The sequence below is a fragment of the Pan paniscus genome, chromosome 4 (assembly GCF_029289425.2).
Source record: "Pan paniscus chromosome 4, NHGRI_mPanPan1-v2.0_pri, whole genome shotgun sequence".
NCBI lineage: Eukaryota > Metazoa > Chordata > Mammalia > Primates > Hominidae > Pan > Pan paniscus.
The window spans coordinates 231,394-257,256 of record NC_073253.2 but is presented as its reverse complement, the minus strand read 5'-3'; the positions used below and the strand labels follow the sequence as shown (position 1 = coordinate 257,256).

At 44.8% G+C, this 25,863-nt stretch overlaps 1 protein-coding gene and 1 pseudogene across 1 annotated transcript; one reads left to right on the top strand and one right to left on the bottom strand.

Moving 5' to 3' along the window:
• The first annotated feature begins 9,373 nt into the window (after window positions 1-9,373).
• Window positions 9,374-19,490, top strand: LOC134730407 (uncharacterized). Its single transcript, XM_063604357.1, has 4 exons — window positions 9,374-9,795; window positions 10,541-10,673; window positions 16,124-16,155; window positions 17,149-19,490. Exons 1-4 carry the CDS (start codon window positions 9,374-9,376, stop codon window positions 17,276-17,278), a joined length of 717 nt encoding a protein of 238 aa, XP_063460427.1. The 3' UTR covers window positions 17,279-19,490.
• On the bottom strand, window positions 17,358-17,837 carry LOC134730336 (protein FAM87A-like; annotated as a pseudogene).
• Window positions 19,491-25,863: the final 6,373 nt, after the last annotated feature.

Below are 25,863 nucleotides of genomic sequence, written 5' to 3'. Positions count from 1 at the left end.
CCTTTGAATTCTCATAGCTTAGGTCCCACTGATAAGTGAGAACATACAGTATTTGTTTTTCCATTTCTGAGTTACTTCACTTAGAATAATGGTCTCCAACTCCTTCCAGGTTGCTGTGAATGCCATTATTTTTTAACCTTTTATGGCTGAGTAGAATTCGATGGTGTGTGTATATATATAATATTTGATTTATCCACTCATTGGTTGATGGGCATTTAGGCTGGTTCCATATTTTTGTAATTGTGAATTTTACTGCTATAAACATGTGTGCAAGAAGACATCTGCTCTTAAATTGCTCACAGTTTAGTTAGGAATACTTAAAATAGCTGCAGTGCAGGATAGAAAGTGTGCACAAATGATCACCTTTTAAATAGATGCATGAGAAGAAAGAACTCTGAAATGCAAGTGTTACCTGGAGGAAGCCACAAAGGCTATGAGACCAAGACCTCACCTGGAAGACACTTGATAGTTCAGAAGCCGAGATCCTGTGAGGTGTCTCAGAGAGCTCAGCTGTGACCCCGCACTGTATGGAAGGGCAGGCAGTGGGGCCCAGGCAGGTGAAGAGAATTGTCCACTGTTGAGCAACATCAGCCTAAAACCCACATGCAATGCTATTGCTGCAAAACCGCTGACTGTTGAAGCCAAAAACCACAGAAACAGACTCCCTTTATGGTCCTCACTGTGTAACTGGTGACTTTTCAGAAGATGAAGATTAAACATATTAATCATAAATTCAAAGTATCACAAGAAATACTAGGAGATTTTCTAACCTCTGCTACCATGACTTTTTTTTTTGCAAGATTCGTGAATTGTTGTAAATAAGCTCGCAGAGGCCAAAGTGCTCCCCTGAAATCATCCAGAAAGAGGCAGGCTGCTAATCCCCACATCTGGGACATCTGTGTTTTTTATGATAATACAAAAATTAAAGATAAGGAAGAGAGAGAAGGACAGAAAGACACAGAGAGACAGAGAATTGGAGCTAAGAGGAAACATTTTCAGGTTTTGCCCCCCAAAATTCCCAGTGAACAGTCCCATTGCCAGCGGGTGAAATCCCAGGCCCTGGCTCCAGGATCCTGCTCTTTCGTTTGGTGACTCCTGTGCAGATTTGGCACTGAAACAATATGAAATTGTTACACTTCTCTGGACAAGTCATTATGCTTTCGGCTCACAGGCCCCACTTCCCTGGACACCCCTTCACGCTAAGCTTCAAGTAATTCAGCTTCACCCTTCAGAGCAGAGCTCAGCTGTCACTTCCTCTAAGGACCTCCCCACCCACCTCTCCAGCAGAAGGGCCCCCACCTTGCTCTTTGCACCTCTGTCCCTCGAGGTGCTGCTGTCCTTTGTGGAGGGTGGGACCCTGGGAACTACAGCCCTTCTCATGCTGGAGACACTCGGCACTCAGAAAGTGTGTGCTGAGTGGATACAAGTGCAGCAAGCTTGCACAGCCTTACAATGTGTACTCTCATGTCTGGAATAGATCCCCATTTTCATTCTTGGTAAAATGAGTAAGTGGGGCTGGGTGACCCATACTCTCTTTTCAACTCAGAAGTCCACATCGAGCCTGACATCAAATAGCTTCCCAGCCAGCGCCAGGCCAGGACCCAGGTTGTTCAATGTGCCTGTGTCCCCCACAGAGTGGGGAAAGCATAGAGAAATGGGACCAGCTCTGCTGCCTGCTGCCCAGTGCCAGCCAGCAACTCCAGGCTCACAAAGCCAAGGCAAAAGCACCTGCAGGAGAGCTTGGTTATTCATTAGCTGTGATTGGGCTGTGAGGGGAGTGTGTTCACTTCTAATTTTCCAGGGACTAGCATGAGACAGTAAAGTTTGAAATGTGGTGTTTTTTGGTCTTGGCTAAAAAAAAACAAAAAACAACAAAAAAACGGCTTTTTACTTTCTCATCCTTGGAGCCACTGGCATTAGCTATGGGCCTGATAGTTTAAGAAAACTTGAAAATGAACTATGTGAACCAGTAATCTCCAAAGTAATATTTTGATAAATAGTGTAATTCTTTATTACAGCAAAACCATTTCAACTAAAAATGCAAAAGTAGCCGGGCATAGTGGCGCATGCCTGTAATCCCAGCTACTCGGGAGGCTGAGGGAGGAGAATTGCTTGAACCCAGGAGGCAGAGGTTGTGGTGAGCCAAGAGCACAGCACTGCACTCCACCCTGCGCAACAGGGCAAGACTCCGTCTCAAAAAAAAAAAAAAGAAAGTGAAAAGACAACCCACAGAAAGGAAGAAAATATTTGCTTGCATGTTATATATCTAGCAGCCTGTTAACCACAATAAACAAAGAATTTGTATAACTCAACAACAAAAACGAAATTAAAAAAGGAGAAAGAGTTGAACACACACTTTGCCAAAAAACATGCAAATGGAAAACAAGCACATGAGAAGGTGATCAATATCATTATCATTATGGCCATCAAAACTGAAACCACAACCACATACTCCTTCACACACACTAGAAAGGCTATAATCCAACAAATGTAAAATAACAAGTGTTGGCAAGGTCAGAGGGAAATCACAACCCTTAAATACTGTATATGGAATATAAACAGTACAGACTATTTGTAACATAGTTTGGTATTTCCTCAAAAAGTTAAAAATAGGCCAGGCATGGTGGCTCATGCCTGTAATCCCAGCACTTTGGGAGGCAGAGGCAGGTGGATCCCTTGAATCCGGGAGCTCAAGACCAGCAAGAACAACATAGAAAAACCCCATCTCTACTAAAAATACAAAAAACAGCCAAGCATGGTGTCACACACCTGTAGTCCCAGCTACTAGGGAGGCTGAGGCAGGAGGACTGCTTGAGCCCAGAATGTGGAGGCTGCAGTAAGCTGAGGTTGCACCACTGCACTCCAGCCTGGGCAACAGTGCAAGACCCTGTCTCAAAGCAAACAAACAAAAAAGACCTGCCATGGTGGCTCACGCCTGTAATCCCAGCACTTTCAGAGGCCGAAGCAGGTGGATCACTAGAGTCCAGGAGTTCAAGACCAGCCAAGATGACATAGCAAAACCACGTATCTACTAAAAATACAAAAATTAGCCGGGTATGGTGGCCCGTGCCTGTAATCGCTGCTGCTCAGGAGGCTGAGGCAGGAAAATCACATGAACCCGGGAGGCGGAGGTTGCAGTGAGCCAAGACCGCACCACTGCACTCCAGCCTGGGCAAAAGAGCAAGACTCGGTCTCCAAAGAAAAAAAGAGAGGCTGAAAAGACAACCCACAGAAAAGAAGAAAATATTTGTGCATTATATATCCAACAACAGTCTGTTAACTACAATATATAAAAAATTTGTATAACTCAACAACAACCAAATTACAAATGGAGAAAGAGCTGAACACACACTTCGCCAAAAAGACATGCAAATGGAAAACAAGCACATGAAAAGATGATCAATATCATTATCATTATGGCCATCGAAACTGAAACCACAACCACATACTCCTTCACACACACTAGAAAGGCTATAATCCAACAAATGTAAAATAACAAGTGTTGGCAAGGTCAGAGAGAAATCACAACCCTTAAATACTGTATGTGGAATATAAAATGGTGCAGCTTATTTGTAACATAGTTTGGTATTTCCTCAAAAAGTTAAAAATAGGCTGGGCAAGGTGGCTCACGCCTGTAATCCCAGCACTTTAGGAGGGTGAATCAGGCAGATCACTTGAGCCCAGGAGCTCAAGACCAGCCAGTACGACACAGCCAAACCCCATGTCTACTAATACAAAAATTAGCCAGACATGGTGGCACACAGCTGCAGTCCCAGCTACTTGGGAGGCTGAGGAAGAAGGACTGCTTGACCCCATAATGTGGAGGTTGCAGTAAGCTGAGATCGCACTATTACATTCCAGCCTGGGCAACAGTGCAACACCCTGTCTCAAAAATAAAAATAAAAATAAAAAGGGCCAGGTAAGATGGCTCACGCCTGTAATCCCAGCACTGTGGGTGGCTGAGGCAGATGGATCACTTGAGGTCAGGAGCTGGAGACCAGCCTGGCCAACATGGTGAAACCTTTTCTCTAGGAAATAATAAAACAATTAGGGCCAGGCTCTGTGGCTCACACCTGTAATCCCAGCACTTTGGGTGGCTGAGGCAGGCGGATCACCTGAGGTTGGGAGTTCGAGACTAGCCTGACCAACATGGACAAACCCCATCTCTACTAAAAATACAAAATTGGCTGGGCGTGGTGGCACATGCCTGTAATCTCAGCTACTCAGGAGGCCTAGGCAGGAGAATCGCTTGAAGCTGGGAAGCAGAGGTTGTGGTGAGCCGAGATCGCGCCATCATACTCTAGCCTTAACAACAAAAGCGAAACTCCGCCTAAAAGGAAAAAAAAAATAGCCAGTGTGGTGGTGCAGACCTGTAATCCCCGCTACTCAGGAGGCTGAGGAAGGAAAATTGCCTGAACCTGGGCGATGGAGGTTGCAGTGAGCCGGTATCAGGCCACTTCACTCCAGCCTGGGCGAAAGAGCAAGACTTGTCTCCAAAAAACAGAACAAGAAAAAGGAAATGCATGGGACAAAGTGGTATATCCTGAAATGAGGACTTTCCTTCTGGACTAGGGTTTCCGATGAAGGTGACAGTTTATCCTTCAGTCTCCACAGGTTACAAATTTGTCATCCAGCAAGAGGCAACAGAGGGAGCCCCCCCAAGTCCCATGCCAGAACTATGACATAATTACATTCCCTCACTCATTTCAGTACCTAAATATTAATAATTCATCAACTTAAATATCTACACTTACTTTACCAATTTTCCATTGCATAGATGAAGAGGTTTCCAAATTTTATATAGGTTGTCATGATGTGGACAGGACTTTTTGATAGTTAACTATACCGAATGACTAAAATATAAGTGTTTAAACCTAAAATACCTTGTAACTGCTAACACAGGGCTAGAGAATACAGCAAGGTAACAGTCTGTCCAGTAAATTCTTCTGAAATTTCCTTTTTTTTTTTTTTTTAATACACGGAGTCTCACTCTGTCACACAGGCTGGAGTGCAGTAGCACGATCTCGGCTCAATGCAGCCTCCACCTCCTGGGTTCAAGCGATTCTCCTGCCTCAGCCTCCCGAGCAGCTGGGACTACAGGTGCGTGCCACCACACCAGGCTAATTTTTGTATTTTTAGTACAGATAGGATTTCACCATCTTATCCAGGCTGGTCTCGAACTCCTGACCTCAGGTGATCTGCCTGCCTCAGCCTCCCGAAGTGCTGGGATTACAGGAGTGAGCCACTGCACCCAGCCCTCTTCTGCAATTTCAATAATCAATTGTGCTATTTGCCTTTCTATCAGCAATGAGATTTTATTTTTCTTTCCTAATTATTTCAAACATGAACTTTGGTTCCAGAGAACTAGTATTTCCTTGATTTATAAATTGAGGGCAGCTGGGCATGGTAGCTCACGCCTGTAATCCCAGCACTTTGGGAGGCCAAGGCAGGCAGATCACTGGAGGTCAGGGGATCAAGACCAGCCTGGCAAACATGGCGAAACCCCATCTCCACTAAAACTGCAAAAAATAGCCAGCCATGGTGGCAGGTGCCTGTAGTCCCAGCTACTCAGAAGACTGAGACAGGAGAATTGCTTGAACCCGAGAGGTGGAGACTGTGGTGAGCCAAGGTCGTGCCACTGCACTCCAGCCTGGGTAACATAGGGAGACTCTATCCTCAAAAAAAAAAATAAAAAAATTGAGGGTCGTCTCACAGACGATCTAATAATGAATTATTTTTTTGTCTTTAGAAAATCAACATTAACTTTTCTACTTTTAGATATCGTAACTGCTGTGACTTGAAGGACTTATCTAGAAAAAGCCTTAAAAAAGTACGGTCAGCACTGGGTGAATGGGTTGGGGGAACCCACATAAAATCCCCAAGACACCTGGGAGTCCATGTCCCCATGAGTGGGACTGCAGGCAGCTGTAGCAGACTGGATGGGAGAGGACAGCAGGCAGGAGAACTCGGGGTCTGGAGTCCACGGTTCTAAGGCCAGGGAAAACCACTGGCAAAGTGAAATGCGGAGCTTGACAGGATGAAATTTGTGATTGTAAATGAATATTTGCCATTTCCAAGTGAGATCGCCAGTGGTGGTGGGATGGATGGGTGCTCCTCCAAGTGGGCTGCAGTGAGGAGAGCGCAGCCCCAGGCCAGGATGTTCCTGCCAGGAACACAGGATCTGGACACGTTTAGGAGGAAACGCCGGGCAGACCCAGCTTGGAGTCATCTCTGCTCTTTACATCTGTTAAGGCTGTGAAAACTGAGAGTCGGCCGGATGCAGTGGCTCACGCCTGTAATCCCAGCACTCTGGGATGCTGAGGCGAATGGATCACCTGAGGTCAGGAGTTCAAGACTAGCCTGGCCAACACGGTGAAACCCCATCTCTACTAAAAATACAGAAAATTAGCCGGGTGTGGTGGTAGGTGCCTGTAATTACAGCTAATCGGGAAGCTGACGCAGAAGAATATCTTGAACATGGGAGGCAGAGGTTGCAATGAGCAGAGATGGCGCCATTGCACTCCAGCCTGGGTGACAGAGGGAGACTCCGTCAAAACAAACAAACAAACAAAAAAAACCCCAGAAAACTGAGTCTCAGGAACAGTTCCCGAAAAGGAAAATTGGGCCCGCATGGAAATAGACATTTTTCTCCCACCTAGGGCAGGGAGTGAAGTGAAATAGGTCTGTAGACTGGACTTTCACATAGAAACTGTGTATTTCCTAAATTGGGGGTTATTTGGGGATCACCTGGAGGAGTATTCCTGCTTTTGGTGAAACACACGGGGGTATTTTTTGTGGAGCTGCAAATCTGGCACAGCAATAACAGCTGGGGAACTGGAGATAAAGGAGAAGGCATACTAAGTGCTGTTGCAAGTTTCCCAGAAGTATGACATTATTGGGAAGTAAACTACTTTTTAAAACAACCGTGGCAATACCACATCAGTAAGGCAGAGACAACAACATGAAGTCTCATGACAGAGGCCAAATGCAGCCCAAACCCAGGCCAGCAGAGGCTGTCAACTCAGCACCCCAGCGAGAGCCGGAAGGTTCCATCCTCAGAGCTGCAGACCCTCTCGTGTGGGCTGCAAAGGCCATGTCTGCATCCCGGGTGGTATGTACGCTCTGAGAGATACATGCGTGTTCCGGGGGTTATATGAGTGTGACGGGTGTGGTGTGAGTCTGACTGTGTCACGGGCGTTCCAGGGGTTACGTGTGTGCTCTGAGGGACACATGGGTGTTCCGGGGATTATATGAGTGTGACGGGTGTAGCGTTAGGTGACGATGTCACCTCCGCGTTCCAAGCGTTATGTGCGCACTGAGGGACACATCCATGTTCCCGGGGTTGGATGTGGACGGCAGCTTCCGAGTTACCCCGACGGGTGTGCTCTCTGTATACAACGGGTGCTAACACTAGCATCACAGATGCAGTGTTATTAGTACTACGGCGGTTATTATCAGTGTGGCGGGTGTTCTAGTTGCTTTCCTGATGCTACATTTCTGTTCCAAGACCGCAGCTTGGCCCTGTGGCTGCCTCACCTTGGGTGTGGAGAATGAACCTCGAGTGCGCTGGATTCACAGGGGATTTTGGTTTCTAATTTTCCACATGAAGGGCCAAGGCGGGTGGATCACTTGAGATCAGGAGTTCAAGACCAGCTTGGGCAAATAGCAAGACCCTTATGTCTACAAAAAAAAAAAAAAATTAGATGGCATGCTTGCACGTACCTGTAGTCCCAGCTACCCAGGAGGCTGAAGTGGGAGGATTGCTTGAGTCCAGAAGTTTGAGGCTGCAATGAGCCAGCCATGATCGCACCACTGCACTCCAGCCTGGGTGACAGAGTGAGACCCTGTCTCTCTCTCTCTCTCTCTCTCACACACACACACACACACACACACACGTTAAATTTGTTGGATTATATAGGGGGTTGAGCACTTTTGGTTATAAAATATTTGTGATTGTGGGAACAAGTTAATAAAGACACGAAGCTTATTTAAATGTCCCAGAACTTTAAGAACAAAAAGCATTATTAGTTTAAAAATAAGTTTTACTTTAAAGGTAATAGTACACACATAAATTGTTGTTAAAATCGACAGTAACAAAGAGAAGTACCAATACTAATAGCCTGTCACAAACTGATTCTTAATAACCTATATAAACAAACATTAAGCCCGGGCGCCGGGTGGCTCATGCCTGTTATCCCAGCACTTTGGGAAGCCGAGGCAGGCAGATCACTTGAGGCCAGGAGTTCCAAACCAGCCTGACCAACATGGTGAAGCCCAGTCTCTACCAAAAATACAAAAAATTAGCCGGGTATATTGGCACGCACCTGTAATCCCAGCTACTTGGGAGGCTGAGGCAGGAGAATCCTTGAACCCAGGAAGCAGAGGTCGCAGTAAGCCGAGATCATGCCATTGTGACAGGAGAGAAACTCTGTCTCAAAAAAAAGTTATATGTTTACAACAGGTGCATTCCTCCTCTTGCTTTCTGAAGACGCCCTGCTATGTAGCTGAGTAGTCGCTAATAAACTATCTTAACTTCACTATACTCTGTGACTTGCCAAAAGGTCTTTCCCATGTGAAATCCAAAAACCTGTTCTTGGGGTCTAGGACAAGACCCATTTTATAATGACAAAACTATACAAATTCTAGAGGAAAACATGGAAAGAAAGCTATGTGACCTTGGGTTTGGCCATGAGTTTTAACACGACACTATCAGAGGCATTTGAACCCCTCCTCTATATGAACTCCAGGGTGGTTTATGTTCCACTGGCTAAGAGAAAGTTTTCTTCAAAAATGTGACATGATTTGAGGTCAAACATTAATATCAAGTACACTCAAAAGATTGAGAAGCTAGCATTAGTTCTGGGAAAACCAGAAGTGTGCCTTTTTTGGAAATAATCATTGGTAGCACAAACTTAAGAATCTCCAAAGGAAATAAAAATGAGTTATTAACTTACAGTTTTCACCAATTAAGATATAAATGAAGCTAATGAAATCCGGAAATACAATTTCACTGTTTTTAATGTTCATTAAAAAAAAAAATTCTTATCAAATAGCCCCAGTAAGTCACCAATTAAGTCAAAATCCACCTATGTCCTGAACTACTTAAAAGCAAAATCCACCTGTGTCCTGAACACTATCCACTTTACAAGCCTCATTATATGTACTGGAGACAAAATTCAGAAATAAATAAATATATATGTACATATATACAAATATATTTCAAATTAAAAAATACTTTTAGAGAGTGGTATGTATTACATTTAGAAATTAATAACGAAGTAAATTATGGGATGTCATCCACGCCTGTCCCAAAGGTACCGAATTTATAAATCATCTCAGGTGCGGAGCAGGACAGGTTGAAAATAGCAATGACATGAACTCGCGCGGAACAGCTGCCGGCGCGGTGTCCAGGGCAGCACCCCGCCCGGTCCCGGCCCCTCCAGCCCCGGGCCCGACCCCTACTAGGCCTCTGCCTCGACGCGAACGCGGAGCCCGAGCGCGCGTCACGCCGTGTGGGGCCGAAGAGGCGGAGTGCGGGCTCGCGAGGGTCCCCGCCTCACTCTCGCTCCCGCCAGCACCAACGGACTCGCGTCCCCGCCGCGCGCCGACTCGGGAGCAGCACCGCCCCCGGCACAGGGGCCTCACGCGCCTCTTACCTAACAGGAAGTTGGGTGGAAGCAGCGCGGACCCACGGCGCACCGAACGCACTCCAACGGAACCCGACGCAGACACGCGCTTTCAACCGACGGAGACACCGGCAGGGCCAGAAACGCGGGCAGCGGGCGCGGGAGGTCGGTAAGCTACCCGCCCCTGCCCCGCCCCGGCCCGGCCCCGGCCCCGCCCCGGCCCCGCCCGAGGCCCCGCCCCTGCCCGAGGCCCCGCCCCTGCCCGAGACCCCGCCCCGGCCCGGCCCCGCCCCTGCCCGGGACCCCGCCCCTGCCCGAGGCCCCGCCCCTGCCCGAGACCCCGCCCCGGCCCGGCCCCGCCCCTGCCCGGCCCCGCCCCTGCCCGAGACCCCGCCCCGGCCCCGCCTTTTTCTCTGCCTCCCCTCCCTGCACGTACGGGCCCCGCCCCTCGCGCGACGTGTTTTGTTGACCGGGAAACGGGTTCTCCGGAGCCAAGGTCCGCTCGGGTGAGTGCCCTCCGCTTTTTGTGGCCAAACCCAGCCACGCAGTCCCCTTCCTGCGGCATCCTCCACACCCGGGGCCTGCTGGTCTCCGCGGATGTCACAGGCTCGGCAACCGCCCTCCTGTCGGCGGGGAGTCCCGCGACGCCCGGAAATGCTCCGGAGCCTGTCGCTCAGCTGCCAGATCTGCGTCTGTGTCCGGTTCCGTCACTGAGGTCGCCCCTGTCCGGCCCTTCCTCCCTAGGTCTCTTCACCGTCCGCCCATCCTATCGCGCGCGGCCTCAGGTCCCCATTCGGCATGTGGCTTGTCTTCCGTCGTCCCCACCCTCGCCCCTCTTGGCCCCTCAGGGCAGCCCTGGGATTCGGCAGACGCCAGTCCTCCCTGAGATGCTTCCCCATCCTTCCCTCCGCCAGGCCCTACGTCTCCGCAAACCCCACGCTTCGGGGTGGCCGCCTCAGACAGGACCCTGAGTCCGAGACTGGGGTAGGGGACCTGCCCGATCCTGTAACAACCCTCGTGCTTCTGCACAATCGCCTCCCACTAGCGGTGAGTGTTGGGTGTTTACCTTCCCGGTGTCCCACTGAGAAGTGGGCTCTTCCTTGGCAGGGGCTTCTTCATTGCCTCGCTGTGGATGTCGAGGTGGGGCAGGAGAGTGAGGAGAAAACAGAGAGGAGGGAGGTAGAGCCAACGAGCGAGAAAAGGGGAGGGAAATTTAGATGGGAAGTGGATGGGTCTGAGGAATTTGAACAAACATTGACAATGAAGGAGAGTGACCTGAGCAAGTAGTAGTGGGGTAAATGGAAATAGACAAAATGGGAATCAGCAGCGATATGGAGGACAGAATACAAGGAGGAGGCCTTGACCGTCAGTAGCAGAGAGGGCAACAGAAGCCTAATTCCCAAATTCCTTAGATGGTTTTCTGATTTCCAAACTAGTTTCCCTTTTAAATTTATTGTGTCAGGTTCAGCTTATGAGGCCTCAATACTTTTCAGTCTTAATTGTATACTGAAAATACTTTTTGTTTACTAAATACTTTTTACATTAATTCAGCGTGCACTCCGTAAGGATATTGATGATTTGAGTTAGTTTAGTATTCAACAGCTTCCTCTATTCCTTTATATGATCTCTGTATTTAATGGCTGTGGCATAAAGTTTCCAACTAAGTATAAGTATCAAGTTTTCTTTGTGCTGTTTTCTGCAAATATTGAAGGATGACCTGGATTGTCCTAGAACTTTGTTCCGACAGATTACATGTGTTCATAATGAATAAATTGCTCAAAGATATTTCCAAAGCTCACCTTTTATGTTTTTCAGTTCCAATAATTACATCTTTTTAAGGTTTATATTTTTTGATGACTTAATGTGATGTTCTGGAGAAGACAAATGCTTTTAATCAATATGATTAAAACCGTGAAAGACAAATCGCTGTTACTTAAGAGTGTGACATATGATCTGAAATCTTTAGGGGGCAGGGATGTTAAGGGAAAACTGCCGCTATCGTATCAAGGTCATGCCATTCCTGTGAAGCTGGTGCTGGTTACTCTCTACTGGCTTCTGTTCACCTTTCCACCGGCCCCAAGACACACACATAGTGACACAAGGCAGTGGATAGGGAAAGAGCAAGACTTTATAAAGTAAGCACAGAACAAAGGTATCTTTCTAATGAGGAGGAGGTGTTGGTTCTGGGAAGGAAGCTTGGGATTTGGGTATTCAGGATCCAGAAGTGAGAGAGCCTGGGAAGTTCAGGAACCAGAGAAAGAAAAAGACTTGCCCATTCTCACCCATGACCCTGTGCTCAGCAGGTACTAGCAGAGACTTCAGGCTCTGTGACTAAAAGGGGTCAGACCAGTTGATATACCCACAGCTGCCATGTAAGGATGTGTGTGGACTTCACTAGGGAAGAACGGTGTTATGAAAGAAGGGGCAGAAAAACTCACCTGTTGGTCTCCATGTAGACGTTTATTGTCCTGAATTCCTGGAGGTTCAGTGAAAAGCAGAAGATTGTCTTTTACACATGTTGAGTTATGCCCCCATATATGTGGTTGTGGTAAAGAAAGAGGATGTGTTGATGAGAGGTCCTGAAATGCATTTTCCTAATACTCAGCAGGGGCTTCTCAAGAAGGATCTTCCCTAAGAAAGAAGCTCAGAGAACAAAAATGGAAAAGGATTAGATATGGCACTTTTGCTGGAAAAAGTCATGTTATTCATTGATTGTTTTGTCATCTCCCTCCTTAAGTGTTGTTTTTAGGATGTGGTAATCTCTGACCCTGCCTAACACATTTCCCAACTCACCCATAGCCTTCCCTTAACGTCCTCCTATCTTCACACTATCACACTGTGACCCAGTGAATTCGAACTTGCGAAGTTCCATTCGGGGGATCATATGGGAAGGGCTTCACACCCAGACATAGATTATAGATGGGAAGTGGGCCACATGGTGTCAGTGAGGCAAGTATGGATCGTTTAGGGACAATGCACTGTCAGATCTTTCTTGACCATGATTAGAGAAACTGTGCATATTAGTAGTGAATTAATGTCAGGAATACCTGACAAATCCTGGAAAAGAAGATTGATGAGAGGAAATGTGTTCTGCCCAACTGTATAATGCATTTGAAGCTTAAAACAATGAATCAGTATTGATCTGGTCACAAAATATTAATGATTTGAATTAAAAAGAAAAGTTTAGAAAATGATAGCTTTGACAAATTAAGGTAGCATTTCATCCACACGATGGAGTGTGTTTTATTCAGTAATTGATTTAAAAATGGAATCAACCTAAGTGTCTAACAGGAGGGAGTTTTATAAATTGTTCACAGAGCATCTGTTCCAAGGAGACCTTGATGTTCCTAGATTTGTAAAGAATGCTGCTTACTAGCACACTGACTCCTCTGCAAATGTCTGAGGGTTCCTCCACTTGGGGCAAGTTGGGGGTTTGATCACAGAGTAAATAAATGGTGCATTTTATAATGTAATATATTCTAGCAAGATGCAGCCCACAAACTGTATAGATACTCTTATGTACCACGTAAAGTTCATCTACTACTTTAACCAGAACTTGATACTGTATGTATGTTTTTTTTTAGATTTGGATAAAATGACAACTCATTGTTATTTCCAGTTCACAAAGTAATTGTGAGGCTGAATAAATTTTATTATTTTATAGACATATATGTAAAATGAATTTTTCTATGAAACTCATTTTTGATGTATATTAGATGCTATTTTATATTCTGTAGTTTAATTATATGTACGCACACACAAACACACACTTCGGTGTCTTATTATGTTTCTGCAGTGAAACCAAAATCCTTCCTTCACGCCCTTTGATTTTATGTTTTCCTCAGGAAGGCAGGAGCTATTGTATATGATAAAATATTATGTTTTATTCAGTCCACTTATGAAATTGTTTAATATTGTTATAAATATTTATATAACTTATTTTAAATTTCCAAATAACATAGGTTACATGAAATTTGACAACTTTATTTTTTTCTTTTCACAACTATTTTGACTGTATACTCACCAAAAATCAAAATTTAGACAAAATTGACTTTTAGACTAATTCTCATTTTTTACATGTAAAAGACTACATGGGACTTTTAAGTCTAGGTTGCCCTGAGTCTACAGTCACAGAGGTTTTATGTCACTATGTCCTCCATTCTAATAATATGATTTTCAGGCTTTATTCATGTCATTTTTATATCCTCATTAAGTTTTAAAATTTATTTACATGGGTCTACAAATTTATTTCAAATCGTAGTCATAATATTTGGCTATTGTAAATAGACACTGATTTTGTGTGTTTGCTTTTTTTAAGGACTAATGTTGCTGGACAGGCAGGTAGTGTAGACAGGGTGGATCTGCTGGCCAGGCAGGTAGTGTAGACAGGGTGGATCTGCTGGGGAGGCAGGTAGTGTAGACAGGGTGGACCTGCTGGACAAGCAGGTAGTGTAGACAGGGTGGATCTGCGAGCCAGGCAGATAGTGTAGATAGCGTGGATCTACTGGCCAGGCAGGTAGTGTAGACAGTGTGGATCTGCTGGAGAAGCAGGTAATGTAGATAGCGTGGGTCTACTGTCCAGGTAGGGAGTTTAGACAGGGCGGATCTGCTGGGCAGGCAGGTAGTGTAGACAGGGCGGATCTCCTGGGCAGGCAGGTAGTGTAGACAGGGCGGATCTCCTGGGCAGGCAGGTAGTGTAGACAGGGCGGATCTCCTCGACAGGCAGGTATTATAGACAGGTTGGATCTGCTGGACAGGATGGTAGTGTAGATAGCATGGGTCTACTGGCCAGCCAGGTAGTGTAGACAGGGTGTATCTGCTGGACAAGCAGGTAGTGTAGACAGGGTGGATCTGCTGGCCCGGCAGGTAGTGTAGATAGCGTGGATCTACTGCCCAGGCAGGTAGTGTAGACACGGTGGATCTACTGGGCAGGGAGGTAGTGTCGACAGAACGGATCTGCTGGAGAGGCAGGTAGTAAAGACAGGGTGGATGTGCTGGAGACGCAGGTTGTATAGACAGGGCGGATCTGCTGTACAAGCAGGTAGTGTAGACAGGGTGGATCTGCTGGCCCGGCAGGTAGTGTAGATAGCGTGGATCTACTGCCCAGGCAGGTAGTGTAGACACGGTGGATCTACTGGGCAGGGAGGTAGTGTAGACAGGGTGGACCTGCTGGATGGGCAGGTAGTGTAGACAGGGTGGATCTGCTCGACGGGCAGGTAGTGTAGACAGGGTGGATCTACTGCCCAGGCAGGTAGTGTAGACACGGTGGATCTACTGGGCAGGGAGGTAGTGTAGACAGGGTGGTTCCGCTGGCCGGGCATGTAGTGTAGATAGGGTGGATCTACTGGCCAGGCAGGTAGTGTAGACAGGACGGATCTGCTGGACAGGCAGATAGTATAGACAGGGTGGATGTGCTGGAGAGGCAGGTAGTATAGACAGGGCGGATCTGCTGGACAGGCAGGTAGTGTAGACAGAGTGGATCTGCTGGAGAGGTAAGTAGTATAGAGAGGGTGGGTCTGCTGGACAGGCAGGTAGTGGAGATAGCGTGGATGTATTGGCCTGGCAGGTTGTATAGACAGGGCGGATCTGCTGTACAAGCAGGTAGTGTAGACAGGGTGGATCTGCTGGATGGGCAGGTAGTGTAGACAGGGTGGATCTGCTGGCCCAGCAGGTAGTGTAGATAGCGTGGATCTACTGCCCAGGCAGGTAGTGTAGACACGGTGGATCTACTGGGCAGGGAGGTAGTGTAGACAGGGTGGATCTGCTCGACGGGCAGGTAGTATAGACAGGGTGGATCTGCTGGACAGAGGGAGGAGTCACACCCCAGGTGGGGCTGAGTGGGACGGCATGAGACTTCATCACGCTACTCAGAATGAAACATGTTTTAAAACGTGTGTATTGTTTATTTCTGGAATTTTTCATTTAATGTTTTTGGACCATGACTGACTGAGAGTAACTGAAACCTTAGAAGGCAAAACAGTGGATAAGAGTGACTTGCGGACCTGAACAGTTTGCTCTTAGAAACTTTGTGTCGTTGGTTGTCTGATCTGTGACTTCCTTTAATTCACTTCTCTGAGTTCCTTAAAGGTAGGAATCATGTTTTATTCCTCTCACAGCCATATTTCCTTAAAAACTAGTTGGTGAACCGTGGAAAATCTAGATTGCTCAGGCCGCCTTCTGCCATCAGAAATAATGTTGCCTTTCAGCGGTGGTTTGCTTTTCTGAAATTTTCAGTCATCCCACCCTTTAGAAGGAACAACTTTAGAGAATAAGACTGGCCGGTATGCAACTCCCAGAATTTTCTCAGGAATGTTTCAAAAATCTGTTGTTATTCTGGATACTGGTGAACAGATGCGCGAACGGCTCAGGCTCTGCCACTGGCCTTCTCCATGACTGTGTTTGTAGGGACAAAGTATGGTAGCAAACAACTTCAAAAAACCTCTGTGGCTTGAAAACACAAAGTTTAATCACTTGTCCATGCTTCTCTTCCACTGCAGGCTGGGGGTAGCTCCTGTTTCCTCAGGCCCAGGTGAGATAATTTTCCCATCCTGAGCACTGCCAGGCTCATGGCAGAGGGGAGGGTGCAGGAACGTTGTGCGGCTTTTAAAGTTTCTGCCAATAAGGGGCAGAGTCACTTCCATTCTGTTCCATTGGCTGGGCCTGACCACGGGACAAGTAGCAGAACCTTTCCATCCAGGAGAAACAGAGAGTGTCTGGAGAAAGAATAGACACTGTCCCCAACTCCCAGAGTTAATGCTGTGAATTCATCAACAGGATGATACACTTGCCTCACTGGCTTTTTGTTCCAATAGACAGAATCATAGAGTCTTGTTGTGCTGAGAGCCTTGTAGGTCACGCAGTCCAGGGATGCAAAATTAGAAGACAATGACGAGGTGCAAACCTGAGAGCGGAGGCGAATGGAGTCCGGAGGGCGGGGGCTGCAGGCCGAGCACACACCCCACCGGGGAGCAGCCATCTCTGCTGCAGCCGACGTTGCCCTAGAGAGATGAATGCAGGCCCAATGTTGGCAGCTATTCCAATGTGAAAGAAACTAAAAATCCAGACTTTTATGTAACAATATTCTAATATTTACAACATTAATCAGCTGGGGGAAAAAGGGTCCACAGAACTTTTGCAGGCTGTGAGCCACCCATTTCTACCCAAATTCAGCCCAAACCTCTAACTGCACAAGCTCACACAAATAGAGAAAGCCAGGAAAAGTATCCAGAACTGCATGTGCACTTCACTACTAACAGGGGCCTCCAGCCCTGGTAAGCATGGGAACCACACATGTAAACACTGAGGTGCCCTGCCACGCCAGTGAAGTGCATGCTGCTCGTGTGTGACCCATTTTTAACCCCTAAAGGCATAAAACACGAATACTGTGAATTCAGTTAATAAGTTGAATTTACACCAGTCCTTCCTGATACAGCTGAATCAGATCTTTCCCATTATTCACTACTCAGTATATCACCCCTTCTGTTGAACAAAATTAAGTAAATATTTAAAATTTCTTACCCAGGGGTCAGCAGATTATAATCCAGAGGCCAAGCCCAACCTGTCTGCTTTTGTGTATAAAGTTCTCATGGAACAGAGCTGTGAGCCTGCCGTGTGTGGTCTACGGCTGCCCCTGGACACAGCTGCAGAGCTGATTCCTGCACAGACCTCGGGGCCCACAGAGGGAGGCGCCTTCCCTCCATCATCCCCACTGAGCACCAGCCGCCGCAGCCGCTAAAACCTGCGGAACTCACTCCATGCCCCTTGTTGGCTTTCTTCACATAAAGTGGATAAAACTGGGTGTTTACAGCCTAAAGCAGCCCATGCCAAGGCACTCCTCAGGGACTGAGCCTTAGTCACAGTCCTTGTGACTACAGCACATCCATAGATGGGAGCCGGCCGAGGGATCCGTGTGCCTCCAGCTTCTCGGAGCTGGAAAGAATCCATACTGGAAAAATGTTCCTTCAGTGCTCCTCCTTCCGGGAAAAAAAGACGGGGAGCTACATCAACCTTAAGGGTTCATGTTGCTTGAATGTAAGCATAATAAATATTCAGCATGTCTCCTAAGACCTGGAGTATCATCAGAGACCAAGCTGGGAAAACCACAAAGAATGACGCCCAGTTTCTAAGAGTCATTCCATGCTTTACAGTCAGCCCACAACCACCGAGTCCCAGGAAGCCCAGCCGAGACCGCGGCAGGTCCTGACACAGCATCAGCCTGAGTCTGAGCCCAGAGGAAGCTTCTGCTGCCACAATTGCTGCGTGTGCTCATGGCTTGGGTGCAGGCCCAACCACAGCGGACCAAGGGCAGGCTGAGATTTGGCCTGGACTGGAGGGCTGTCTCAAGGAGGGTGACGTGTCTTTGACTTTTGCATTCTTCCCTTTTCCTTTCTATTCTCTTGGTGACGTGAACACAGACAGAAGGTGAACGTTTTTTGCATAAGTTCCCTGTAGATTCTGGATATTAGGCCTTTGTCAGATGCATAGTTTGCAAATAGTTTCTCTCATTCCGTAGGTTGTCTGTATTCTCTGTCAAACATTTCTCTTGCTGTGCAGAAGCTCTTTCATTTAGTTAAATTCTACTTGCCAATTTTGTTTTGTTGCAATTGTTTTTGGGAACTTAGCCAAAAATTCTTTGCCAAGGCCAACGTCAAGAAGAGTATTTCCTAGGTTATCTTCCAAGATCTTACAGTTTGAGGTCTTACATTGAAATCTTTAATATATTTTGAGTTAATTTTTGTATATGGTGAAAGGTAGGGGTCTGGCTTCAGTCTTCTGTTTGTGGCTAGCCAGTTATTCCAACACCATATATTGAATAGGATGGTCTTTTTCCACTGCTGCTTTTGCTGGCCTTGTCAAAGATTGGATGGTTGTAGGTGTGTTGCTTTATTTCTGAGTTTTCTGTTCTGTTCATTGGTCTATGAGTCTGTTTTTGTACCGGAACAGAAGCTGTTTTGGTTACTGGGGCTGTATAGTATAGTTTGAAGTTGAGTAGTGTGATGCCTCTGGCTTTGTTCTTTTTGCTTAGGATTGCTTTGGCTATTTGGGCTCTCTTTTCATTCCATATGAATTTTAGGATAGTTTCTTCTTGTTCTTAAATGCATTTTATAATTAACTTGTTTAGCTCTAAGAAAAAAACTTGATTTTGTATTGGAATAGCATTAAATTTAATATTTTTAAAAAACGTTTCATCTACTTCTAACTTACTGCAAAGAGTTTTATAAAGTTGCCTGTAATGATTTTTTAATGTTTTTCTTCATTTTTATAAAGGAAACATCCTTGTAACCACACCCAGGTCAAGGAATAGAACTTTATCAATCATCCCAGAAGCGCCCACCACATGTCCCATTTCTATTATAACCTACTTCCTCTCCCCAAAAATAACCACTTCCCAAACTCTTATGGTAATCATTTCCCTAATCTTTATAGTTTTATCACCAAGTGTATATCCCTAGACACTATAGTTTAGTGTTGTTTTATTCTTAAAATTTGATATGTTTTTAAAGTCTCTTTTAATCTACACATTTTTCTCTCTATCCCTTTCTTTTCCTTATCTTTTACAATGTTTAAATTTTCTTCTGTTAGCACTTGTAACTTTCTTATTTTTTTTTTTTTTCTAATCAGATACCTAGTGGTTTGTTTTGGTTGATTATTTTCTCTTGAGAGCCAGCTTTCGGATTTACTTCTTAGTTCTATTCTTTTTCTACTTAATAATATCTGCTTTTATTTGTAATAATTCACTCCTTTCTTTTGGTTCACTTATTCTTTTTCTGGCTTTTTCAGTTATATGTTTAAATAATTTATTTTTATTATTTAAATTTGTATTGATATAGGTATTTAATGCTATAAAGTTTCCTGTGACAGTCACTTTTTTTCTGAGTCCTATAAATTCTCTCTATATTTTCCCAGCCTTTTATAGCTGTATATCTTATATGCAGTATGGTGTTTGATTTTGCTTTGTGAGCCAATCCAAGACTGTTTTCCGTTTAATAGGTGAGCCAAGTCCATTTTTTACATCACAGATAACAGGGAACCACCTTGTTCTATTTTATTTGCTTTTACCCTTTTGGTATTTAAGAGGGCTTTCTTCCTCCCTTTTTTTCCCCACTTTTATCCTAATGCCTTTATAGCAAACACTTAGTTTCTTTGGTTGGCTCCCCATAGTACCTGATACTGCAGTTAGCTGATGGACACCCCAGTCCCAGTTGGCCCCTGCACATCTTCTGCCCGCCCCTACCACTTCTCTGGTGGTTCTTCTTTGCATTGTCCAAGCTGGTAACCATGGCATGATGCACTTTTATCACTGTCATGTGCCAGCAGCTCCACAGATAAATACAGACCACCCTGCAGCTCACCTTTGCATCTGCCTCTAGTCATTTTGGTTTCCGGAGCTTATTCTTTAGTGGGTCATCCCTCAGCTCCTGGTCACCATACTTCCTGTGTTTGTGTGTACTCATAAAAAATATGTGTGACTTTTACCCTTGATAGTCACTATTTAGATGTTAAATCTTTGGCTTATATTTTTTCCCTTAAATATCTTAAATATGTTACTGAACCTATTCTATTCTGGACCTGTAATCCCTACTACAAAGCCGCTCACAAGTCCAGTTTTCATCATTTCTGATATTACAGACATGCATTCTTAAGGGGGAGGAATTTATAGAACTGGAAGCCATGTTAATATCCTAGTCATGAGGTGGCTGAGATTTAGTCTGTCCAGGTAAGATGGTGCAGGTAGGGAGTGTGGCGGTCCAAGTGGCACACGCAGGAAGTCACAGAATGTGGGAGGCATTGTTTTGTGTACCCTGTGCACAGAGTGTCTGATGCCCTTTGATAGGTTTACGGCCTCATCTGGTGGACTTTCTGGCACAGCCCTTCTTCAAGGTTGCTGCATCTGAAGCTCTTTAAGACGGCGTTTCCCTTCTGCCAGATTGTACTCTGTGCACAGTGCAGTTGCTTCTCCCTGCGGAGTGAGATGGGCCCACATTGGCTGTGGCTCCACCTGGCCTTGGTGCTCTTGTCGCCCTCTGCTCTGCTGCTCCCTTCATGTAAGAAGGGTGTGTTAAGAGTCCGTAAGTGTGTTGTGTTACCACACCCAGCTAATTTTTGTATTTTTAGTATAGATGGGGTTTTGCCACGTTGGCCAAGCTGATCTCAAGCTCCTGACCTCAGGTGATCCACCTGCCTTGGCTTTCCAAAGTGCTGGGATTACAGGCATGAGCCACTGTGTCTGGCTGAGATTGCTTTTTTGTAAGTAATCTGTTGTTACTTTGGGTTACTTTTCTGTAAGGGATAGAGCAGAGGGGACTTCCTTATTATACTGGAATCTTCTGTCTTCAGGAGAAGAAAAAAAAACTCGTCTATTTTGGGACCTGTTTTTTAAAGTTTTAGTTTGATTTTGTGGTGCTTAGCATGAGTGACTCCATTTTGGTTTGGTCTGGTCTGCTTGGGATTAGTGCAGGAGCTCAGTCCAAAACAATGGCCCCTCATAATTTTGTTTAATACATGAAATTCAAATTTCAAACTTGTAGACATTTGCTCTCTCTCTTATTATATAAGTACCTACACAATATCCTCAAATTTGCTTTTTGATCTGTAAAGACTAAGATATTTATCATCTAGTTTTACAGAAAAGTTTGCAGATCTTCTGGTTTAAAAGAGCAGGAGATTTAGTGTCAGGCAGGTTTGGATTGAGCCCAAGGGCTGCCATTTACTGATTGTATGACTTTGAGCAAGGTATTTATCTTGTTCTAAGCCTCAATTTCCTCATCTATAAAATGGGCACACAAATAGTATTTACCTTGGAGAGTTAAATGGGATAATGCATTTAATGTGCTTAACACAGTGCCTATCAGATGCTTAGGGGCTCAACACATTATTTTTGTTATTGTTGTTGTTTTACCCTAAAGTAAATGAGACAAAATAGCAAAGCTAAATGAGGAGGAATTTTTAAGTTACATCAGAAACTGTAATAGATTCTAAAATATTATAATTAAGAAATTTCATACTTATTTAAAAAGGCATTTTCAATTTAACAATTTAAAAATTTAACCCTCTTATAAGTTAAAAAAAAAAAAAAAAAAAAGCCCGGAACGGTGGCTCACGCCTGTAATCCCAGCTCTTTAGGAGGCTGAGGTGGATGGATCAGGAGGTCAGGAGTTCAAGACCAGCCTGGCTAACGTGGTGAAACCTCGTCTCTACTAAAAATACAAAAATTAGCTGGGCATGGTGGTGCATACCTGTAATCCCAGCTACTCAGGAAGCTGAGGCAGGAGAATCGCTTGAACCCGGAGGCAGAGGTTTCAGTGAGCCAAGATCGTGCCACTGCACTCCAGCCTCGGCAACAGAGCAAGACTCCATCTCAAAAAGAAAAAAGAAATAAAAATAAAAAGTCATGCCCAGCTATTTTGGGAGAACTGAAATTACAACTCTATCTGAGAAAATAAAATGACAGGACTCCACAGAATCCATAGATAAAAATTTAACTGAAGAGGAATATGGAACAGACCAAAGGAAAAATTTTATCAAGCTGTAATCTTTATACTTGTGCCTAAGGCCAGAACTTGAAACTGCTGAAGACAGTGTTTCTCTACAAATGCACACAAGCACCCCATTTTGATGCACAGATAGGTGTTTATTTCTTTTAAGAATAGCAGCTTTATTAAGATAAATTTCACATATGATACAATTCACCAATTTAAAGTGTACAAGTCAATGGTTTTCAGTATAATCAGAGTTGTACTACCATCACCATAATCAATTTTAGAACATTTTCATCACCGCCCAAAAACCACTGTAGTCTCTCCCCAGCCCTCCACTCCTGGGAACCATTAATGTACTTTCTGTCTCTATAGATTTGCCTATTTTGGATATTTTATATAAATGGAATCATACAACATGTGGTCTTTTGTGAATAGCTTTTTTCACTTACCATAATGTTTTCAAGATTGATTCATTTTGTAGCAGGTATCAGTCCTTTTTCCTGTTTATTGCCAAATAATTTTCCATTGTATGGATAGATCATATTTGTTTATCCATTTGTCACATTTTGGTTGTCTATCAGTTGATAGATATTTGTGGTGCATTTAATTTTTGGCCAATGTGTAAAACTTATTTTGCTCTCACTGAGGCTACATACTGTTACAACAATGCTATTTGGTCAACTTGACTGAGCTGGCCTCATAGGTTACAGGTTGCTCATTGTTAGAGATGAGACTTTAGACCAGACTGGACAACATAGTGAGACCCTGTCTCTACCAAAAAGAAAAAGAAAAATTAGCCAGATGTAATGGCATATGACTGGAGTCCCAGCTACTTGGGAGGCTGAGACGGGAGGATCACTTGAGCCCAGGAGTTTAGGACTGCAGTGAGCTGTGATCGTGCCAATGCAATCCATGCTGGGCAACAGAGTGAGACCCTGTCTCAAAAAACAGAAAGAGGGATTTTAGTATAACATTCAGCCAGTGCCATATTGGGAACCCACAAGAATGTACTTAAAAAAATATGTCAAAGAAGGTGGTGAGGGCTGTAATAGCTGCTATTCAGGCAGTAATGCAGTGCTGAAGGGACATCAAGCAAATAGTGTGATGCCTGTGGGTGCAATGTTACTCCTTCCCTTAGGTTGCCAAAAAAATCAATACTTCATAGCATTCCTGAAACGAAAAAGCTTATGAACCATTGTGTTTAGGGTGTAAGCTATCTATTTTGGGCTACCCATCACAGCTTCTCTCCTTTGGTAGAATAAAGTGAACTGAACCACCATGCCTAAGGTATTTGCCTTATTTCTTCCTCAGCTGGTTCATGGTTACATTGTCAAAGCTGGCAAAGCATTCAAGACCTGATTTCTCAGACGGAGTGTATGTGTGATAATATAATCATTTGCACAAATATAAACCCTCTGTCTTAACTGTGTTCTGCAAAAGGCGTGATAAATACTTTCAAGTTATATGTACTTATCAGTAGAACTAATGGAATACACACAGTATATTTTATGGGGAATTTCAGAGAAGGAAGGAAAAGTCAACCTTCTATTTGGCATCAGGATAGTAGTAAAACATTCTACTTGTGCATCAGATAGATTTTTATGACCTAACCTGGACAAGTAACTTAACTCTTGGTGCCTCATGTTTGAAAGAGGGATAACACTCTACAGGGTCATTCTAAGAATTAAATATTGCCAAAACACATGAAAAGATTCTCAACCTTGTTAGTAATCAAGGAAATGCAAATGAAGATCACAATGAAGTCTTCTTTTGTACTCAATTGATTGGTGAAAAATGCATGCCTGATAATATTGACATACAGACCAATGAGATCTCTTATAATTTGCTGGGAAAATGTATCAATTTGTACAAACATTTTGAAAAATAATTGTGCATTTTCTTGTGAAGTAAAACATTTGAATAATCTAGGACCCAGCAATTCAACTCTTACACAGACACTCAAGAGGAAGTTGCACACACATATGTCAGGAAAAATGTTCATAGCAGCCCTGTTCATAAGAGCAAAACCTGGAACAATTGAGAGGAAATGAATAAATTGCCGTGTAGCCACACAATAGAATACAAGACAGCAGTGATGCTGAAAAATATAGCAAGCCTCAGGAGTTTATATATTATATGGATAATTTTATGAAGCTCAAAAACACCCAAAATTAAACAACATATTCTCTAAGTACATACGTGGGATATGTGATAAAACTAAAAAGAAAACAGGGAATGATCAGCAATCCAGAACCAATTCATGACTGTTGTTACTATCTTATGGAGCAGGCTGTGGATTGGAAGCGGGGGCGGTGCACATAGGTACGTGTAACTTACTGGTAATGCTTTTAGGTTAGGAATGAGGTCAAAGGAGTTCACTATAAATTTATATTAGAAAGAAGGGCTATCTATGGATTAGTGATGAGAGTGTCATGCACCAGCAAATATGATTAATGAACTTAGGTTATCTGAGGTCCAAATAAATAATGAGAAAAAAGTAAATAAAAGTGATGCATGAATACTAAAAATTTGGAATTACATATATAATATGTAATAATAAAGAAAAAAGTGTACTGGTTATCCTTCAGGTATAAAAATTACAATTAAAATTGTAATGTTGGAGGAGGAGCCAAGATGGCCGAATAAGAACAGCTCCGGTCTACAGCTCCCAGCGTGAGCGACGCAGAAGACGGTGATTTCTGCATTTCCATCTGAGGTACCGGGTTCATCTCACTAGGGAGTGCCAGACAGTGGGCGCAGGTCAGTGGGTGCCCGCACCGTGCGCGAGCCGAAGCAGGGCGAGGCATTGCCTCACCTGGGAAGCGCAAGGGGTCAGGGAGTTCCCTTTCTGAGTCAAAGAAAGGGGTGACGGACGCACCTGGAAAATCGGGTCACTCCCACCCGAATATTGCGCTTTTCAGACCGGCTTAAAAAACGGCGCACCACAAGACTATATCCCACACCTGGCTCAGAGGGTCCTACGCCCACGGAATCTCGCTGATTGCTAGCACAGCAGTCTCAGATCAAACTGCAAGGCGGCAGCGAGGCTGGGGGAGGGGCGCCCGCCATTGCCCAGGCTTGATTAGGTAAACAAAGCAGCCCTGAAGCTCGAACTGGGTGGAGCCCACCACAGCTCAAGGAGGCCTGCCTGCCTCTGTAGTCTCCACCTCTGGGGGCAGGGCACAGACAAACAAAAAGACAGCAGTAACCTCTGCAGACTTAAATGTCCCTGTCTGACAGCTTTGAAGAGAGCAGTGGTTCTCCCAGCACGCAGCTGGAGATCTGAGAACGGGCAGACTGCCTCCTCAAGTGGGTCCCTGACCCCTGACCCCCGAGCAGCCTAACTGGGAGGCACCCCCCAGCAGGGGCACACTGACACCTCACAGGGCAGGGTATTCCAACAGACCTGCAGCTGAGGGTCCTGTCTGTTAGAAGGAAAACTAACAAACAGAAAGGACATCCACACCAAAAACCCAGCTGTACATCACCATCATCAAAGACCAAAAGTAGATAAAACCACAAAGATGGGGAAAAAACAGAACAGAAAAACAGGAAACTCTAAAATGCAGAGCACCTCTCCTCCTCCAAAGGAACGCAGTTCCTCACCAGCAACGGAACAAAGCTGGATGGAGAATGATTTTGACGAGCTGAGAGAAGAAGGCTTCAGACGATCAAATTACTCTGAGCTACGGGAGGACATTCAAACCAAAGGCAAAGAAGTTGAAAACTTTGAAAAAAATTTAGAAGAATGTATAACT

Bases quoted from the DNA above. Each gene is read 5' to 3' on its own strand.
- LOC134730407 (XM_063604357.1), top strand. From the start codon at position 9,374: ATGAACTCGCGCGGAACAGCTGCCGGCGCGGTGTCCAGGGCAGCACCC. The intron at 9,796-10,540 runs GTAAGCTACCCG...TCCCTCCGCCAG, and splicing joins GCAGCGGGCGCGGGAGGTCG to GCCCTACGTCTCCGCAAACC. The intron at 16,156-17,148 runs GTGAGATAATTT...TTTCTTACCCAG, and splicing joins TCCTGTTTCCTCAGGCCCAG to GGGTCAGCAGATTATAATCC.